The sequence below is a fragment of the Scardinius erythrophthalmus genome (assembly GCF_964197995.2).
Source record: "Scardinius erythrophthalmus genome assembly, chromosome: 16".
Classification (NCBI taxonomy): domain Eukaryota; kingdom Metazoa; phylum Chordata; class Actinopteri; order Cypriniformes; family Leuciscidae; genus Scardinius; species Scardinius erythrophthalmus.
Window position 1 is genome coordinate 16,574,447 of NC_138236.1, and position 20,282 is coordinate 16,594,728.

The 20,282-nt window shown below is 39.0% G+C and overlaps 2 protein-coding genes across 2 annotated transcripts; one reads left to right on the forward strand and one right to left on the reverse strand.

Annotated features, from left to right (window-relative positions):
- Window positions 1–195: 195 nt before the first annotated feature.
- sec61b (SEC61 translocon subunit beta) lies at window positions 196–3,923 on the reverse strand. Its single transcript, XM_081389324.1, has 4 exons — window positions 3,482–3,923; window positions 2,717–2,814; window positions 2,272–2,376; window positions 196–542 (listed from the first exon to the last, which is right to left on the reverse strand). The coding sequence occupies exons 1-4, from the start codon at window positions 3,482–3,484 to the stop codon at window positions 455–457; spliced, it is 294 nt and encodes a 97-aa protein (XP_081245450.1). The 5' UTR covers window positions 3,485–3,923; the 3' UTR covers window positions 196–454.
- alg2 (ALG2 alpha-1,3/1,6-mannosyltransferase) lies at window positions 3,659–9,000 on the forward strand. The gene is made up of 3 exons (XM_081389322.1): window positions 3,659–3,967; window positions 4,791–5,116; window positions 6,731–9,000. The coding sequence occupies exons 2-3, from the start codon at window positions 4,808–4,810 to the stop codon at window positions 7,628–7,630; spliced, it is 1,209 nt and encodes a 402-aa protein (XP_081245448.1). The 5' UTR covers window positions 3,659–3,967; window positions 4,791–4,807; the 3' UTR covers window positions 7,631–9,000.
- The last annotated feature ends 11,282 nt before the right edge of the window (window positions 9,001–20,282 follow it).

Sequence of the window (20,282 nt, forward strand, 5' to 3'; positions counted from 1 at the left end):
AATAATAGCACACCTATTACGTCACGTTCAGAGACTGGTGGAGCCGAAACAGCTCGCACAGTAACGGCACGTCTGGAATGCGCATTTGCATACAACCACTTTTTATCCCACAGACTGGAGATGTGCTAATTATGCCCTGTGATGCAAATCAGACCCTCTGGTTTTTTCCCTTAGTGAAAATGAAAAAATGTGACAAATGTTTTACAGCATTTTATTGTACAATTTTACATATTAGTTTGTACAAAGGTTTAACAAAAAAGATGTCCTGATCTGGTGGAAGGAGGGCGAGCTGAGGGTTTGTAAATTACCAAACGGTTGTAGTGGCTGGGTAAACTTGAATGGGGGTGAAAACCCCTTGAAATGGAGGTTTTAATAAAGGAAAAGGTGTTGATGGTCAGAGTTTGGTCCAAGTCCAATGGCTTAAGATTCGGTGGAGTCCAGAGGTCATGCGGGTTTAGGAGCGTGTGTACTTTCCCCAGATGTGCAGCATAAATACAGATGCGATAAAGAGCAGACTCATCACCAAAACGGGTACCGGGCCACTGCAAGAATGGGGAAAATAAATAGATGGTATTACTGCCAGATCTCATTATGATCATAAAAAATTTAGTAGACAGAGGGACCCCTAGTGGAGGATAGACAGACTAAACTCAGTAACTAATTCTCAAATTTCAGAAGATCCTTGATTAGAATATGAGATGAATTTAGATAAAAAGCTTGGCACAAACTTCCTCCCTGTGGGCCAATCGGGACTGCTCGTCTTAATCATGTGATAGAAGACGGTGTAATTAGGATTCTAAATGCTGGCGAGTAGGATACTGTTAACGAGCTAGGTGGAAAATGTGGGGCTTTATTAAAGCAGGAACTGACCATCCCCTGAGTCGCTAGGCAGCCGCGTAACCATGCCGACAGAGGGCCCACCCCTCAGGCTTTAATTGATGTGACCTTTTCCAACAGAACTTTAATTAAGCTCAAAACACACAGTCTAAAGAGTGAAAAAGACTTCACTCATAACTCCAGACTCTTACTCTAAGAGACTCTCGACTGTAAATACAGCCACTGTAACCACACTCAAATCCATTCTGACATGCTCGGATAATTCCTACATATTGAATGAACAGATGTAACATTACAAATCTAGAACCGCTCTTTAAAAAAAGAGAAATTGCTGTAGATGAACACACTATAACAGAAGTTAGTTTCATTGAGAGAGCCTGTAAATACAGGCGCACACAGCTGTAGGAGGGGAACGGCAGGGGAGACATCAAATAAAGACGGAGGTTGAGCCCATGAGGCCAATTTCCTGTCGTTAAAATTTCATGTTTATCCTTATAAATGCTAAACCTCTCAGAACCCTCTGCCCGTCCCTTTCGTGTCACTTCCTGTTGAGCTGAGGGGATGAATTAAAAATGAGCGTCTGTGTTGGTTCTCTGCACATGAAGTACCTCAAATCATAACCTTTTCTTATTTTGTCCTTAAATTAAGCAATAAAAATGTCTAGCATGATTTCCTTGCTTGTGGTTTTATTATGATTTTTTTTAACTAGCAATAAAAAAAGGAAAGGAATATTACATAAGATTTTTATTGGAATATGAAAAAACTGATAAACATGTTAAATCTAAATTGGCTGATTATACCTGTATTTTTTTATTTTTAAATTGCTTCATTTCTGCAGTCTATTTTCAAATACATGCCTGTTATTTATTTGAATAACTGAATAATAATTATATATAATAATGTTACTAACAGCACTATTTATATGAACATTTCTGATAAACAAATAAATGTATTTTTCAAACTATGTTATTCATGTACATAAATAAATTTGTTTTTGTTTTTTTTTTAAAAAAGCTTTATGTTCACCAAGGCTGCATTTATTTGATCAAAAATACAGTAATACTGTGAAATATTATAACAAGTCATAGTAATCTTTTTCTATTTTAATAGATTTTAAAATGTAATTTATTCCTGTGATTACAAAGCTGAATTTGAGCAGTTGTGCCGCTTAATATTTTTGTGGAAAACTTGATACATTTTTTCAGGATTCTTTGAATAAAAAGTTCAAAAGAACAGCATTTATTTTCAATAGAAGTCTTTTGTGACATTATACATATCTTTACTGTCGCTTAATTTATATATATTTTTAATTTATAAATGCAATGCATCCTTCCTGAATAAAAGTATTCATTTATTTATTTTTTAAATGACAGTTTATATTTTACTCTCTCTTTGGGTAGAAAGAGTTCTAAATCCTTCTGTGCGAGTACTCACACTTTAAGTCCCGGTGAGTCCTCAGTGTAAAAGCGCCACATCCCTCCTGTGCCAGCTGATGCTGTGGATCTGCCTCCGCTGCGTGCGCCACTGCTAGGGGCTTTCCTGAGGGAATCAACAATAAGAAAACATGCTTTAACATACAAGACAAATAAAAGTGTCAGATATTATTATTATTATTATTATTAATAATATATATATATATATATATATATATTATCATAGGAGTCTGACTATAAGTTCAGCGAGCAACTAAATCGTACCCTGACGATGTCAAATTTACAATACAAACATTAAATAGAGACTAATGCTTGTCAACTGTCACGTATAGAGGACCAAATAAACAATAGCCTATCACTCAGAGATCAGAATCACAGAAACACAATTAGATCCAGCTTGATGGTGCATTAAGGCCCAAACAAAACTGTTCTTGCAAGGTTCTTACCTCTGTCTGGCTGAGGTGCCGGCAGCGCGGGGAGCCACGGTCTTACTCGGGGAACGGCTGGAGACACCAACATTTGTTGCACTAGCTGCGGGTCCAGGCTGAGATGAGACAGACAAATAAAGGACTTGGTAAACCAAATGCACAGTGATTGACTTAATATGCCTTCTGGCACCAACGGAAACTTGTGCGTTTAAGGCATAACATGCTACAATAAGAACAATAAGTTAATAATACTATAGTAGACCTTAAATGGCTGATAAATTCCACCAAGATACAAAATATAACTCATATGTGAGTACGATAAATTATTTTTTAAAAGATATAGATCACTAGATGTTCAATCCTAGATAATAGTGAGATAATGCCACGTAGACTCAATAGTACAATATAGTATTCATGGTAAAAGAGTGGACCAGATTTAGACTGAAGAGCTGGTGTGGGGGTCCAAGAGAGCCACGTCTCCCAAACAAATGCGCTGATTGCAGCTAAGTTAACGTTAGTGAGCAAACCAACCCACAAACTGCATATGAATCGTCTGGCACAAGACTTAATACTATTCAAAACCCCACTGCTAGTAATTGAAACTCACATGTGATTAGCTACTAAGCAATTAAATGTTAGAACAGGGTAGACTATTCCAATAACGGTACGTTATTAGAGAGCACGACTGGCTAGACAGCTAGCAATCCAGATATAACTGTTAATACGCGCAAAACATTTATTATAAAGTTCCAGATAGACGAAAAACGGGATTAAGAAACTTACCATTTTGCTTAATAATGTATGTTTCAGGAGACTGCGGGTAAAATAATGAATATAAGTGACTGCCTCTGTAACTGAACTCCAGCCGATCCAGACAACTACAAGAGAAAGACTATTGATGACGTCTCGCTGAGAAGGCCACGACAGCCATCTAAAGGACCCCCATAGGTGCCAGTAGAAGCGCCTGACCAGAGCTGTGGTCCTGCGTGTTACTTTAAACGCATTTTAGATGCTTTTGTAACCTAATTTTATATAAAACGTTAAAACCGTCCAGATAAGGTAACTAAAATCAGCGAATGCAGCTCAGCTTCTAAATGAATTTAGTAAAAAAACTCAAAGGCGGTAGAACAGAGTGCAGTGACGTGTCGCGTGCAATTGATGATGTGTACAGAGTAGGGCAGACATTTTGGCTCAATCAGGAAGCCAGTTTCACTAAATCGCGAACTTTGAGCCATATTTGATCATTCATACAGACACCTGACGGTAAAGGTACGTGTTTTCTCGTCTCAATGTTTTTTAAACATTTTACTGTAAGCACAATTTGAGTTTGTGTAAAGAAAATATGACATTTTATGTGCTTTGTGTGCAATGTTGTCACTACTTAGAATGTAGCAGGGTATATACTGAGTCTAGACTTATATACTGACATACATACTGTATAATAAGAATGAATATTGATGTTTTCCCAACTCTGAGTTGGCGTATCCCACATGTTTATATATATCTGCAGACATTTAATGATGCAGGACTGTAAAAATATACAATAGAAGGTATTAGAGTTTATGACAGATGTCCCAGTGACATGGACACGTGAACGTGCACAGAGACGTGTGCGCGCTTTGGCCTGTTGTAACATCACAGAGCCATGACATACTTGATGTAATCAAGGTTAAGATGTAATTTAGATTAATCATCTGATAAAAACAATGGTAACTTTATCTATGCAGTGTGTGTACCTACTTAATCATACTTTGGGAACAAATGTGTACCCAGAAGTAAGCTAAATCTGCCAAAACCTCCCCCTTTTGTTTTGTCCTAATTTGTCAAAACTGAATACATGTTAATAAAGTTTTTTAAAAACTGTAAACATGCTTTTCTGTTAGAGTGGGGGTTAGGTTATAGTATTTATAAATAGCTGTATGTAAAAATAGATGTCTATGAAATGTTGCCATTTAGATAGCTAAGCAAATATAAGTGTATGTGTGATATTTACTAGGTTTTGTGGAAAGAGAGTAACTGGAAAATCTAGTTGCTTTGTGTCGAGCTTAAAAATGAGGTGTAACTGTCATTTGACCTCCTTTTGACTCAACAGGTTCTGGTCAGAACAGGATGGTTCGGGTGGTGTTTCTGCACCCTGATCTGGGTATAGGTGGAGCGGAGCGTCTGGTGGTGGACGCAGCTGTAGCTCTGCGATCTCGCGGCTGCACTGTTCAGATCTGGACGGCACACTATGACCCCCAGCACTGCTTCTCTGAGACTCTCTCACCTGACCTGCCTGTGCTGTGTGTGGGCGACTGGCTGCCCACCAGCGTGTTTGGTTATTTCCACGCTCTCTGTGCATACCTGCGCATGATCTACCTAGCTCTCTATCTTGTGCTCTTTAGTGGGGAGGAGTTCGATGTTATTTTCTGTGATCAGGTAACTACTAATGCTACTAAAACTAGCTATGTTTGTATTGTTTATATATTACTATAGTATTTATTTTTGAATTAGATTTTATTTTTATATTATATTTCAGATGTCAATTTAATTTAAGTTTGAGTAATTATGGTATGTGCTTTTATCATATTTATTATTTTTCTATTTAGCTTTAATATATCTTTATTTCAGTTTTAGTAATTTTAGTACTTCAACTTCAACTTATTTAAGTTATTTGCAAAGATAATACGTTTTTCATCTGAATTTTTATTTTATAGATTTCAACTATACTTTATTTTAATTAATTTTTTTTAGTTTGAATAGTTTTAGTTAACAATAATTATCTGTGGTGGACAGTAACAGTATTTGTTCTTTGTTACTGTACTTATTTTTCAAGTATCTTTATTTTATTTTCATTTAACTTCATTACATTCCAAAGCATAATATGTGACTTTTCCACTATATTTCATAAACATAACATATCATTCCTTGTTGTTTCGAACTGAAGATATCTAGATATCAATCGCACAGAATCTGACTAATCTTATTGAAACTCATTGATTCAATGATCTGGTCAGAGTCTCTAGTTAAACTTTAACAACTGAATTTGTCAAGACTGACCCAAAATAAGACAAGAACCTGGAGTAAAGTGAAAGTGAGGTACTAATGACAAATTTTATCATTGTTTATTGTAAAATTAAAATATTTAGCTTCTACATAACTATACGTTTTTTGTGAACTGAAAATGCCATAAAAATAATAAATGAATATAAAAAAATGCTATGAAAACGTTTATGAATATTTGAACCAGGAAGTACTAATTAGTCATCTGGCAAGTCATCATCACAAAATTAAATCAAACAGAAGTCTTGTTTCACCTTGAAGAGGTTTCTTTTGCAACAATGACTTCATGCATTCCCTGGGAATCAAACCCATGATTTTGGCGTTGCTAGTAAACTAAGAGACATAAAAACTAGCACAGTAGTGCCATAGACACTGGTCAAATAAAATGTAGTGGTCATTATAGAGAAACATTTGACCACTCAGTGCTGCGATTGGCCAGTCAGAATTGAGTATTCCAGAGAGCCGTTCTCATCAAAATCCCTTTCAAAGGAAAGTCTGTTCACTCTGCCGTCATATTTGCAACGCCTCCGGGAAGCTATTTTGTGAATCCAATACCAGCCCTATCTACTTGAATGGGGGAAGCCAGAAATCTCAAAAACTGCCCGTCGAACTCACATTTAAATAACATATTTCAAATCAGCAACAAAATCTGACATGAACTGTGCCATAAATGTTGTTTCTTATGCTCAAACAGCATTTAAAAAAGCTTATTTTACAAGCTAGACCAGCCAATGCGCATGTGCAGTCCTAAGCGCCAGTCTCAGAACACTTTCTGTAGAAACTGGAGCTTCTAACATCAGTGACATGATGACTACCAATTGGTGATTGGTTCTTTTATTTAAAAGGCAGGACATATTCCGCTATATTGCATGCTGAACTTTCTCTCATTCATAAGTAATATGAGTGCATATTAAAGTATTTAGTCTCTAAAGTCTAAAGTCTTTGGTTCTCATCAAAACCACCAGGTTTAACTGTATCTCCTATTTCCAGGTTTCAGCATGTATTCCCTTTTTGCGTTTGGCACGCCACAGGAAGAAAGTCCTATTCTACTGTCATTTCCCTGACCAACTACTGACTCAGCGTCGCTCTGCTCTAAAGCGCCTATATCGCGGCCCAATCGACTGGTTTGAGGAACTGACCACAGGCATGGCCGATCAAATTTTGGTCAACAGCCAGTTCACGGCAGGAGTCTTCAAACAGACGTTTCCCAAACTAGCTGAGATCCACACCGATGTCCTCTATCCCTCTCTGAACTCTGCAGCTTTCAATGATGAAGTAGAGGACCTCAGCGGGCTGCTGCCTGAAGGGCGGAGCTTCCTCTTTCTGTCAATCAACCGCTACGAACGCAAGAAGAACCTGCCGTTGGCTCTGCAAGCGTTAGCGGCCCTGAAGGAGCGTCTGTCTACGGGGGAATGGGAGCGTGTGCACCTCGTAATGGCGGGGGGTTACGATGAACGCGTGGTTGAGAATGTAGAGCACTACGAAGAGCTGCGCTCACTAGTGGCCTCTCTTGGCCTGGAGGACCATGTCACATTCCTGCGCTCTTTTTCAGACAAACAGAAACTGTCTTTGCTGCATAGCAGCACTTGTGTACTGTACACCCCCAGCAATGAACACTTTGGCATTGTACCCATTGAAGCCATGTACTCACGTTGCCCCGTTATTGCAGTTAACTCGGGTGGACCGCTAGAGTCTGTGGCCCATGACGAAACGGGCTTCCTCTGCGAACCCACCCCTGAGTGCTTCTCCGAAGCAATGCAGAAGTTTGTTACAGACCCTAAACTCAAGCAGCGTATGGGACAGGCTGGCAGAGAGCGGGTACAGCAGTGCTTTTCGCTGCAGGCCTTCACTGAGCAGCTCTACAGTCATATCACCAACCTTACCCAATAACCAATTATGACATCATAAAGGCCATTCCGCTTCGGACCAGCACACGGATGCATTCTACCAGTCCGGTTGCCGTGGAGGGACTAATGAAAGTATGTCGTCACTAATGAAAGAAAAGAGCAGCAGGAGTTAACATGGCTTAAGAGTTCAATACAAGCCTTGAAGAATGTGGAGCACTCGTCCGACCGAGAGGTTAATGAATTATTGTGCGCCGGCCACATTGATCAAGCTGGTCACTGCGAGGCCTGAGAACCGTACGTGTGTGCATTTTTTTTATGCCGAAGGACCATTAGAGAGTTTCTCGGGCAGAAATCGATAGAGAAGTTTCTGTGCCCTGCTCTGTTCGCCAGTGTCTATGCTTTTGCTTAGTGATAACAATGGAGGATGTTAAGAGTTATTAAAGTCTCAAACTAAAGATGCTCATAATAAGGTCGTTTGAGTGGGAAAAAAGTTTTCCTAGGACACTGAAGGTCATGTGCTGTATTGGGTTTGAGGTTGTTACTGATTGTGTATCTCCTCACTATTGATACAAGACCAAAGCCCAGATTAAATGAGATGCTGTGTCGTGTTTGACTTTGTCATTTGAAGCTTTTATTTTTTGTATACATTGGATATAGACTGAGCAGACAGAACAGTAGCCTATTTACTTCAAATTAAAACAGATCACTGTTGTGTTAACATTTCTATTTTTATTTAATTTGACCAATCGTTTTGTACTTAGTCTTTTGAGCATTTTATTTTCAAATTTTCCAAAACCCCATTTTTGGGATAGTTCATCTAAAATGAAAATCCTTTCATTATTAAAATCACCCTCATGTTGTTCCACTTGCATGACTAACTTTCTTCTGCTAAACAAAGACATTTCAACTGTTTTTGTGCACATAATAAAATACATGTTTTGGACCCCATTGACTTTCATTGTGTTAAAAATATTTTCTATTGTGTTCGACAGAAGAATGTGAGTCATACAGGTTTGGAATGTCTTGATAGGAATGGGTGATGATAGTTCTTCAGCTATCTCACTCTTTTCAACCAATGCATTTACATGACTTTTAAACTTATTTGCGATTTAATGGATATGGATTAAGAATAAGGATTTTAAAAATATATTTTATTCACAATTTCTTCCAGATAAAATATTTTAGAGCTTAGCATAATTATGAAAATGGTATAGTTCAGTTAAAACATATTTGTTTTTAAAATGCCCACAGTGTTTTTATGATTTTAATGATTTCCATCATTTTTCCAAATCTAGAAATCACAAATTCAAAATTAGACTACCTTGTATATTCAGGCTTTCCAAGACTGTGGGAACCCTGTTTTTCAAATGATACAGTTGTTGTGGAGGTGAATAAAAATAAGAAATATCTTGATTTTTATTTGTTTTCACTTGTTTTAAAGCTTGTTTTGTCTTATTTAAAATCATCTTGAGCCCCCCTTTGAGGTTTGCTGAGGCTTTTTAGTAGGCCCTTGGCCCCTGGTTAAGAACCACTGCTTTAAACGACCTGTCCACTCATATGAAACACTGGATAACTGCGATAACCTCAGAGGTGAGCGCACTTGGGCTTGCAGCTAAATTAATAAAGGGTGAGGGGGGCGGGGTGTTTTTAAATAGGCTTTAATTCTGTATCGCAGACGGTCAGATATATTGCCTCGCTAGCGTCACATCCGTTTTGTTGGCAGTTTGGGAGCAGTTTTTGTTGCATTTCCTCATTAACACTCAATGCGTTAAAGATGAGGACCTTATTTTTAGCCTTGCACTGATTGGGTTTTAATCATACATAAAAAGAGGGGTTATGGGGCCAGCGAACATGTAAATCAAGCGGGCACAATAACAAGGTCAGAACGCACAACCTTCAAACCTCTCGCTAGCACTGTCTGTGTTAGGGCTAAAGATATTTAGATATGAATCATTGAATGGGAGAATTGAGGAAAGTTTGAGTTTTTGTTGTACGGATGTGACGGACATGACTTGTAATGAACTGTTTTCATCAAGCCTGCACTCGAGAATACAATGAGCGAGACATTGGGCTTCATATTGTTGCTGCAATCGCACATGAATTAAAGTATGAGCAGTACATTTTCTCCAAACTAGCTTTGCAATGATGTCGAAAAAGATTCATTAATTTATAACTGTGATAAATGTTTACTTTTAGAGTAAGAGAAATCTGCGTAAAACACACACAACACTAATTCCCAGTTGAGTATTTGCTGATCAGTGGTAAATCTCATAGTAACAGCATTTGTTCCCAAAGAAGAGGCATAGAGCGCATTGTAAAAAGGAAATAGGAATAATATCTTTCCCCTGATGGATACACACAGACAGGAATATCTCTTAACTGTTTTGTATGACATATTAGTTTACAACCATTTGTATTCATAGCCTGTCTTTTAGTGTTTTCTTATATGAAACGCTTGCAAATTATGATTTCAAATTTTACAGCTTCAATAAAATATTCCATCACATTAGCATATATCTGGTGGGGATTATTGGTGCACTGTGAGGGGTGGGCTTTGATTTACATTTGTGGTATAAAACAAATAAAAATCTTGCTCCGTTTTTTCAAAAAAGCAATCAATAACATCTCTCCGTGGCAAGTTATGAGCAAAATGATAGCCTCAATAAAACCAGTTATTTATCGCCAAAGATAAAGAAACGTTTCGTGTCAAATTTACAATAGGCAATGGCCCCGTGCAGGAAGCTTGATTTCTATGCATTTAAAGACTATGTCTGTTAAATAACTAGTGGTATAGTGTATGACTGTTACATCAAATACATTAGGGAACATTTTTATTCAGGTGAAAGTGGCTTTGCGTACCATCGTAGCTTGACCCAGACAAGAACACAAGACCTTTGTCCAACCCCTTTTATTTTTGCTTCCCTGTCCAGGTGTTTTGCTCTGATCTAGGAGTGCCTTGTGTTTCTGGAGATGGTGTGTGTGTGTGGTTTGAGATAGAGAATGTGTGGTTGAGATGCTCATTGCCCTCAGTGATCCTGGCTGCTTTCAGTTGGCCCTTAATCAGCGAGCTGTCACTCAAACAGAGGGAGTGACACCGTGCATATTCACCAGTCACCTGGGACCCCCGATTAGACACTCAGCTACCCCCATCCGCCCTCCCTGGGCACAAAAAAACAACTCCCCTCAGAGTCAACTACACACACACACTTAGCAAACCAGGTTTTGTCCTACATACACACACTCTTGACTCCACTCTAGAAAGTGTTGAGTTGTGTGTTTACAGTAAATGTATTTTAATTGTAATCAGGAGGACTGATCGCGTGAGGCTGGCAGCGGTTGGCAGAGTGACAGTGATGCCAGCGAGCCCTCGGCCCAGCTGGAGATCAGCGCTCACCTGAGGAGGGGTCGCGTCAATCACCCATCCCGTCCCGCTTGCCGCGCGCCCCCCGACACCGCCTATTTACCCTCAAACAAAAGCGCCGTTCAACTTGAAAGCGCTGTGCGTGTGAGCGGGTGTGTGTCGCGATGGCAGAATAGATTGAGCTGTCAGAGCAGTTGCTCAGAGGGAAGATTAATAACCAACACAAACAATAACGTTCCCGCCATCACCATAAATATGCTAATGACTGTTATCAATACAGCAGCTAATGGAAGCGCAGGAATTACAGAGACGGCCAAGAGAGAGGGCACGAGGGTTAGCCATTTATTCACAGACCGCTCTGATAAACCCACAGCGCGGCCCCTCAATAAAAGCACCCACCCTTAAAAGCTATCAGCGAGCGAGTAAAACAACACTTCATTGTGCGAGCGTGTGTGCGCAAATGAAGAGGTAAAGGAATATGCGTGCCAAGGATTTAATTAAGAGTCAACGGGGTGAGTGGAGCTGTTGGGTTGGGAGAGAGAAACTCAGTTGTTGAGATAATGACATTGTGGACTACTGACGTTTATTAGTAATCAGGCATCTGTTTTAGAAACTCAGAGAGAGATAGGCCAGAACTTTTATGCAGCAAAAAAAAAACAAAAAAAAACGTAATCTGGAATTTTATTTCCTTTCCCATGATGGATGAATGGAATTTTGTCTTGGTTTTCAGTAAAAATAGGCTATTTAAAAAAATCTTAAAATACATTGAAAGTCATATCAGGGCTATATTTTGAAAGCTGATTTCCCCCAACCCAAGAAATACTTAAAAGAATGTGTAATTATTTTCAATAAAGCATTGGCAATATATTGTTATAGTATATAAGCCCCCAAAAAGTTGTAATGCTTAAACTAAGAACAAAATGGCAACTGAAAACAAGAAATTTTGCGTCTCAAGTAAAAATCTTATACAAGACTAAAATCTTATTTAAAAAAGATATTTGCAGTCATCCATACATGTGCATGTTTGTTATTTTCTTTCTCTAACTTTTTGTAAAGGGCAACTTGGCCTTCCCCAGAGCTTTCAGGATGATGATATTAATGGAGTGTTTTTAGTGAATGTGTATAGAAGCGTTTCATAGGAACAAGCTTCATTCGGGGTAATAAGGACATTGGGGACTATTCAAAAAAGCGAAGACTCACACTGGCATTACACTTGATTAATATGGGCTAAGAGATGAAGTGATCTCGCAAATCACATTACTCAATATTCACAGTATTTTAAACGGTTTGAGATTTGATAGGGGTGTCAATATATGGTTAAAAGCAAAAGAATGCCAAAAGAGTCAGTGTGACTAAGCGGAGAATGGGAAAGAGGAATTATAGCTGAATGAAATACACAACTTTAACAAGTTCCAGAGGTGTGAATTAAGCACACACTGATGGCTCTTAAACAGTGTGTAATTGCTAATTGGCTCATTACTGATCTCTAATGGTTAATTGTGTTGTTGCAAATGGCCAGCTATCACTCAGATTCCCATGAGAGTGATGAAGGATATATGATTTTAATGACTCACTGAGCAGAGTGTTTACAGCTATTGTGAGTGTGAGTGTGACTGTGATAAAATGATTTATTTAGTATCAGGTTTGCTCTAAGATCATAACTACACCATCTAGGCCATGAAAGCATTTTTCACTATAGATAGCCATTCAAAAGGAGCCATTCTGTTGAAATAAAAATATTTAATTATATTACAATAGAGATTTTACCAAAAACCTGCTCCCTTTAGAAGTTTAAAACAATGTTGTAAAAAAGAATAAAAAATGTCAAAAGGACAAGTAAAATGAAATCAAAATCTTAATAAATACACTAATAAAATGGCTCACTGTAAAAAAATATTTTTAACAGTAAAAGACTGTAAAAATGTGACAGTAAAAACCTGTTAATTGGTTAATAGTAAGTTCCCAGATGGAGAAAAACTGTAATAGATCTAACCATTTTGTGTACATTTTGTGTATTATAAGTTGAACAAATCAACTTATAATTTACAGTGAAAAGCCATAAACTGACATTCCTACAATTCCCTGTAAGATACTTTGATGGTTTTTAATTTCAATAATTGTTTCTTCTTAGTTTTTCCTTTCCTTAGCTTTTCTCTTTACCATAGTATTATTATGGTGGTTGTCAGTATATGTTAAAAGTACAAAACAGAATTTATTAGCATTGTGGCCTTGCTAATTCAGCAGAAAAGGGCTGTTATCAATTTGAAATGTATTTTTTTGTCTTCATAAGTTACCGTTTCAAATTGTGAAATGTAAAGATTGTTCTGTAAATAACATGTTTACATTTTTGCTGTATTTTTTACAGAATTATTCTGGCAACCACATCTGCCAGACTTTTGTGAAAAAAAAAAAATGGGTGTGAAATGGATATTTTCACTGTCTGCTGTCTTTGACATCACAGCTCGAAACAACCAGCTACAGAACTGAAGACCCTTGAGTCCCAACTCTCTGCGGTCCTGTGCCAGCCTAGCAACTGCCATTAAGAGAAATGAGAATGCTTTCACCGCATGTTTCTCACTGCAGTTTTTTTTTTTTCTTTTTTCAGCTAACCACATGTCGGAATTAAAGTAAAGGAGTACTGGAAAGAAAGAGAAAAAGAAGATAGGAAGAAATCTGAGGTAGGAAAAGGCAAGCAGCCAAAGGAAACGAGAGTGAGTCAGTCCTTAGCACATCAGAACCCGAAGCCATTTCTTAATCTTTCCTTTCTCGCTCCCCCCTGTTGCCCGCACGCCTGCTGTGTCTATGCAAGTGTTGAGGGCCGATGTTGTCAGCTGTCAGTTACAATATTGACGCTGATCTGGCTCAGCTCTGGACACTGAGCTCATAAAGCTCACCTCTTGGGAGGTGTGAGTGCTCGTGTGTGTGTGTGTACCTGAAGGTGTGAGGGTATCTCCTGGGTGATTTCCACTAGCTTAACCTGCAGTAGGGCTGTAATTAACTGGGGCTAATTATTGGCAGGCAGGGGTTAGGATGCTTATGAGAGATCCCTGTGCTGCCTGTGCAGATAATCACAGCTTAGGGGCCTGTCAGAAGTGTGTGTGTGTGTGTGTGTGAATGTGGAAACGCTAAGCAGCATGGAGTCAGGTAAGAGTATAGCCCCATCTAGCGAGATTCAACATTTGAGTTCAGCAGTTCTTCAGGCATCCCTTTCACATTCAGGATACTAAACAGATGCTAGGGCAGTATTTTAGTATGGACGATGACTGTTAACGTGCTAACAATCGTAATCGCAATCTTTTTTTTTTTTTCTGAATGCCTGTAATGAATTTGACAGCAAACAGCAGCTGTTGAGCTGAATTGATTTCATCTCTTAATCATCATTTCCTGTCATTCGAACAGACTCATAACATATTCAATTAGCAACTGAACCTCAGCCAGCAATCTATATGAGACGGAGGAGAGGCGAGAAAGGAAAGGTGCAGGAAGGGGAGAACACATGGGAAATCACTGCGCGCTACAGCACTGCAAACATCTGTAGCGTGATCCACAGAGGAGCTGCTGAGATACTGAGGGTCAATAGAGAGGGGTCTAACAGGACAAAGACACTCGGATGTGTCATTTCCTCCCATAATCCCATTCTTCACACTTTTTTTCATATTTTCTTGTTTTAAATACTGAATCTGTTAGTCTGGGGATGGGAAGGGGGGGTGTATAATTAAGATTTTTGAAAGAAGTCTCTTGTGCTCACCAAGGCTGCATTTTAAGTGTTTTCTCTTTGAATATTTTTTTTATGTAATTTATCTGAATTTTCAGTAGCCATTCCTATAATCTTCAGTGTCACATGATCCTTCAGAAATCATTCTAATATGCTGATTTGCTGCTCAAGAAACATTTCTTATTATTATCAGTATTGATGGTACAAATTTTTCTACAAAATATTTCTTTAATATAATAATAATTTCAAATAAATGCTGTTCAGTGAACTTTCTATACATCAAAAGAATCCTGAAAAAAATGTATCACAGTTTCCACAAAATATTAAGTAGCAAAACCATTAATCAACATAATAAGAACCATATTAATAATTGAGCACCAATAATAATTGAGCAGCAAATTGAAATCAGCATATTAGAATGATTTCTGAAGGATCATGTGGCATTGAAGACTCAGGTAATATCATTTTAATATACTTGTAATATTACTGTTTTATTGTATTTTGATCAAATAAATGCTGCCCTGCATGGTGCACAAAAGAGACTTCTTTTAAAAACATAAAAAACAAATCTTATTTTTTCCAAACTTTTGACCATATGAGCAGATTTGTCATTCACAACCATGACTTTTTTTCTTTACTTAGATAATGAAAGAGCTAACGGAGAAAATCTATATACAGAGATGTTTTGTTGTACATGATGCGTATCCACAGTGGAGCTTTGTACAGTGTGCATGTATTAATTAAGAGTTATTACGTAGTGTGTTATGTATTCATCACATTTTATATGTACCAATTACAGCAGGAACTGCAGGTTATTTTCATATCTACATCAATTACATTAACAAACACTCTGACAGGAGATTATTTATGCAAGCTTGTGCAACTGTTTGTGTGTGCGACCACAGAAATCATGATAATGATAACCTCATCAGTGTCTGTGATTACAATAATGATGTTAGTACACAAATGCACTGGTCTCTCATTAGGACAATCTGTCCACAGGGCAGAGCAGGGGGGGCTTGTGTCTAAAACCTAATTTATCAAATCCACATGGAACCACACACATGAATGCAGTTTAAGTTCATGCTGGCTGCGTACTATCCATACAGCAAAAAGTGATGCACAACATAGCCAAAAGTGGACACAAGAACAGAATGACCACATTCTTTTGTCCTACAAAAAGTAACTTGTGTGTGTGTTATCTGAGAGATGACTGAGGGTCTGGCCTATGGCAGAAGTGCAGACACAGATATATACTCACAGGCCACTTTATTAGGTACGCCTATTCAATTGCTCATTAACACAGATATCCAATCAGCCAATCACATGGCAGCAACTCAATGCATTTAGGCATATAAACATGGTCAAGACAATCTGCTGAAGTTCAAACTGAGCATCAGAATGGGGAAGTAAGTGATTTAAGTGACTTTGAACATGGCATGGTTATTGGTGTCAGACGGGCTGCCTGAGTATTTCAGAAACTGCTGATCTACTGGGATTTTCACGCACAACCATCTCTAGGGTTTACTGAGAAAGGTCTGAAAAAGAGTGAGTGAAAATATCCAGTGAGCGGCAGTTCTGTGGGCAAAAAGGCCTTGTTGATGCCTAAAGTCTGAGGATGGCCAGGCTGGTTTGAGCTGATAGAAAGGCAACAGAAACTCAAATAACTACGCATTACAACCGAGGTCTGCAGAAGAGCATCTCTGAACGCACAACACATTGAGCCTTGAAGCAGATGGGCTACAGCAACAGACGACACACCAGTGCCACTGTCAGCTAAGAACAGGTCACTGAGGCTATTCACACAGGCTCACCAAAATTGGACAATAGAAGATTGGGGGAAAAACGTTGCCTGGTCTGACGAGTCTCGATTTCTGCTGTGACATTCAGCTCATGCTTTCATGTCCATCCCTTTATCGTGTCCTACCCATCTTCTGATGGCTACTTCCAGCAGGATAACACAGCGTATCACAAAGCTCAAATCATCTCAAACTGGTTTCTTGAACATGGCAGTGAGTTCACTATACTCAAATGGCCTCCACAGTCACCAGATCTCAATCCAATAGATGTAGGGTATATTATCATCTGTCGGTATTTATAAAACTATTTTCTTCTCCTGACAGGTCTGGAAAGAGGCCTGTGTATTCACCACCAGGAAGGAACCAAGAGGAACCAGCCAAGACGGTATGTACTTTTCATGTTTGTAATGTAATGCATCGTGACACATGGCATGACAGACTAATCACCCAGACAAAGCATTTCATCAAACAACACATTGGCAAGCGTCAATCAGCAAACACACTGGATTTAAAAATATGAAACATTGAAGTGTTCTGCAAAAATTCACTGATTTGTTGGAGAAGACTATGGAGACTCCTTATTTTTCCTTCCCATCATCCCACCTCATCCATCCCGAGGACAGCCGCCCGGAATGATTGACAGCCCCTGCCGTCATCCACAAAGATCTGCACGTCAGTTAGCGATATGACCTCCCCGGGTTACCATGGTAAACGACCAAGATTGGTTCTAAACTGGGTAGTTTGATTGAGTTAGCGCTAATTCACGTTTAATGACGCTATTGATTGGAACACGCGGGTGTTTGTGTTCTAACAGCCTCTGTCAAACCAATCAGATTAGCTGAGTACACCTGTACAACCGCGGAAACAAATAGCGCAAAGCAAACACATTGAAGGGACGGGCTCGTAGCGAGAGAAAAGCTGCGATCGCTCCAGGATCAAATAGCAATCAAGCGGCAGTCAGACAAAGCGGAGATTTCTGTGACCGGACTCCAAATGAGCGCGCAAGAGACAACTAGAGAAACAGAAAGCTCATAAGTGCTCGCTCTCGATCTCTATTTGCTCAAACTAAGAATTGAAGATCACTCCTCGCGTTGCGCGCACACACATAGGGCTCAATCTATCACCACAACACACTCTCATGGGAGAGGGAACATAACACATCCGACCATCGCCAGATTAATGGGTTAACACCAGGCACGTGCCCATAATGTGCTCTCGGGGACGCGGAGATTAGGCCGCGGCAGACAGTCTCGTCTTCAGTGGGCAACAGACGTCTATCGATCCTTCAGTATGTGTGCATGTCTGTTCTGTGTACTAGACTCAAAGCGAGGGAAAGAGAGATGGGTATGTCACCAGTGCTTGCTCTGCTGACAGTACGTAAGGACTGTTGACAAGTTAAGATGAAGCCTCACACACAGGCTCTCTCAGGAATAATAGGGCCCTTTTTCTTTCTGTCAATAACCATGAAGTGTTTTGGGGTGTGTGCGTGCACTCAAATAATAGTAAAATATAGTAGGCCTAGCCAACAATATGTGGAATACAGGAATTAAAGCAAGACCTGGAGGTGAAACTGGCCTGTTTTAACAGAGTCAACCAGGCCCATTTCGTGGTGTGGTGTGATGTGAATCTGGTTATTGTTAAGTTGTAAAGTAAAAACCTTAAATGCTCCTTAAAAACAATATTTCAGTGCAAAAAAGGACTCTAATGCTTTTGTTAAAAAAATACAATTAGTTTGTTTACTTCTAGCAAACTTGCAACTTTTTGGAACACAAAGATCAATGCAACTTTTTAATTGTATAATGCTAATATTATTTTTTAAGTAACAGCAAGTAACCTGTTAATGCATTTTTACTGAACACAGAAACCTCTCCCAACATGCACTGCAGCATTAATAATTATTTTTTCTTTCACGATGATGTCAATAGTTGAATATGAAAATTCACCGTTTCTTAAATACATAAATATGTTAAATAAAAAAAGACCCTTTTTTCTTTTTAAATTCAAATATCATAACTCAATCTTCTGTAGAAACAACAGACTTCTCTCTGGTGACGAATGCTAGACTTCTCCAGTCATTTAGTTGCTTTTACTCCGCCACTTCCTCACAGTCGTCTGCAAGCTTGCATTGAGATCTGCCTCCATCCAATCAATAACCGATGGACTGAACCAAATCCGCACCTTACTTTTGTACGTCGCAGAACTAAAGAATAGATCTGTCGCTATTTCCGTTAAATTGCGACTTTAAGACAGTACATTTACATTTAATCGTTTAGCAGACGCTTTTGGTAAAAAGATGCATCTAGTTGTTTCTTGAAAGACTCAGCAGCTCGGGTTGAGTTAGGCAGGTCATTCACCAGCAGGGAACAGTCCTGTTAAACGTCTGTGAAAGGGATTTTATGCGTCTTTGGGATGGCTCCACAAGGAGCCGTTCGCTTGCAGAACACAAAGCTTCTGGAGGGCACATGAGTCTGAAGTAAGTTTAGTTAAGGGTGCAGAATGCAGAGCCAGTGGTTGTTCTGCAAACATCATTCGATGCAAGTGGCAATTGGCAACCAGTGCAAACTGATGAAGAGAGGTGTGACACGCTCTCTCTTCACTCTTGCTCCAGCATTCTGGATCAGCTGTACATGCTGGAAGGCCTGCCAAGAGAGCATTACAATAGTCCATTCTGAATAGAACAAGAGCTTGGACAAGGAGTTGTGTAGCATGCTCCGATATGAAGGGCCTGATCTTTAGCATTAAGACAGTAAGCATTTTGCTCTCCTTGAATGTACATTTCTGATGTACACAATTTAGAACAATTTGAAACTATTAAGGGAACAATCTGCATAGTATTTGTTTTAGATACCTTCTTAAACTGACAGCTACCTATTTTTTTTTTTTTTTTTACTATGTTAATTGATATCAGCATCTGCATGCTGAAATTTAGTTTGTATGTTGTTAAAATGCACAACATGCCTTAAAAATAGACTTTCTTGAAAATTTCAAATGAAATACCATAATAGTTTGCAGATACTGATTTGTTTTTAAAGCTCTGGTCAAGCAGGTTCCATTGTAACATTTGAATACTGGTCTCTCTCTTCCTCCCTCTTTCTCTTCCTCTCCATCTCCCTCTCCCCGGTTGTCTTTCTCTTTCCCCTCTGCGTTTGTGAATGGGACCTGCGGCCATTGTCTCTGTGTCAATCACACACTCTCACACACATACCCAGGAGACACACAATTGACATTTGGCGGATTGCTGTGTGTGAGTGTGTGTGTGTTTTAGGTTATTAAGATAAGGCAGGTATGCCGTAGGTTCTTCATTAACATGTTAGGGGATCTCATCATCCTTTCTCCTCTAGCACTGTGGCCGTAATTGGGTAAGGCTATTAGACACAGAGTGATCACGCCTGTGTGATGGCAGGAGGGGGATGGTGGCGTTGCCAATGGGGGAGGATGGAATCTTATAACTATATGACACAGTGTGTGTGTATGAGAGCACGTCTATATCAGTGTGTATATGTGTGCTGATGGGATAGGACTATTAAAGCTGATGTCGGTTTAGGTAGACTTTAATAGTCCTGCTAAGCAGCGGGTAATTGGCCGTATCCGGAGAAAATAGGAGAGATTGATTTAGAGGTGTCTGGGTTTAAATGGACACCTTGGAGGATGGAATTTTAAGCTGTAAAGTCAGGCTATGTAGTGCCACTTGGCATCTGTAACTGTACAATACGAGTGAGAAAAAAGGATGAATATACTATAAATGCCCTTGTAATACTAACCATGTGATTCTTAATAAATTCATCCTGATTTTATTATATAGAGTGCAGTTTTGAATGTG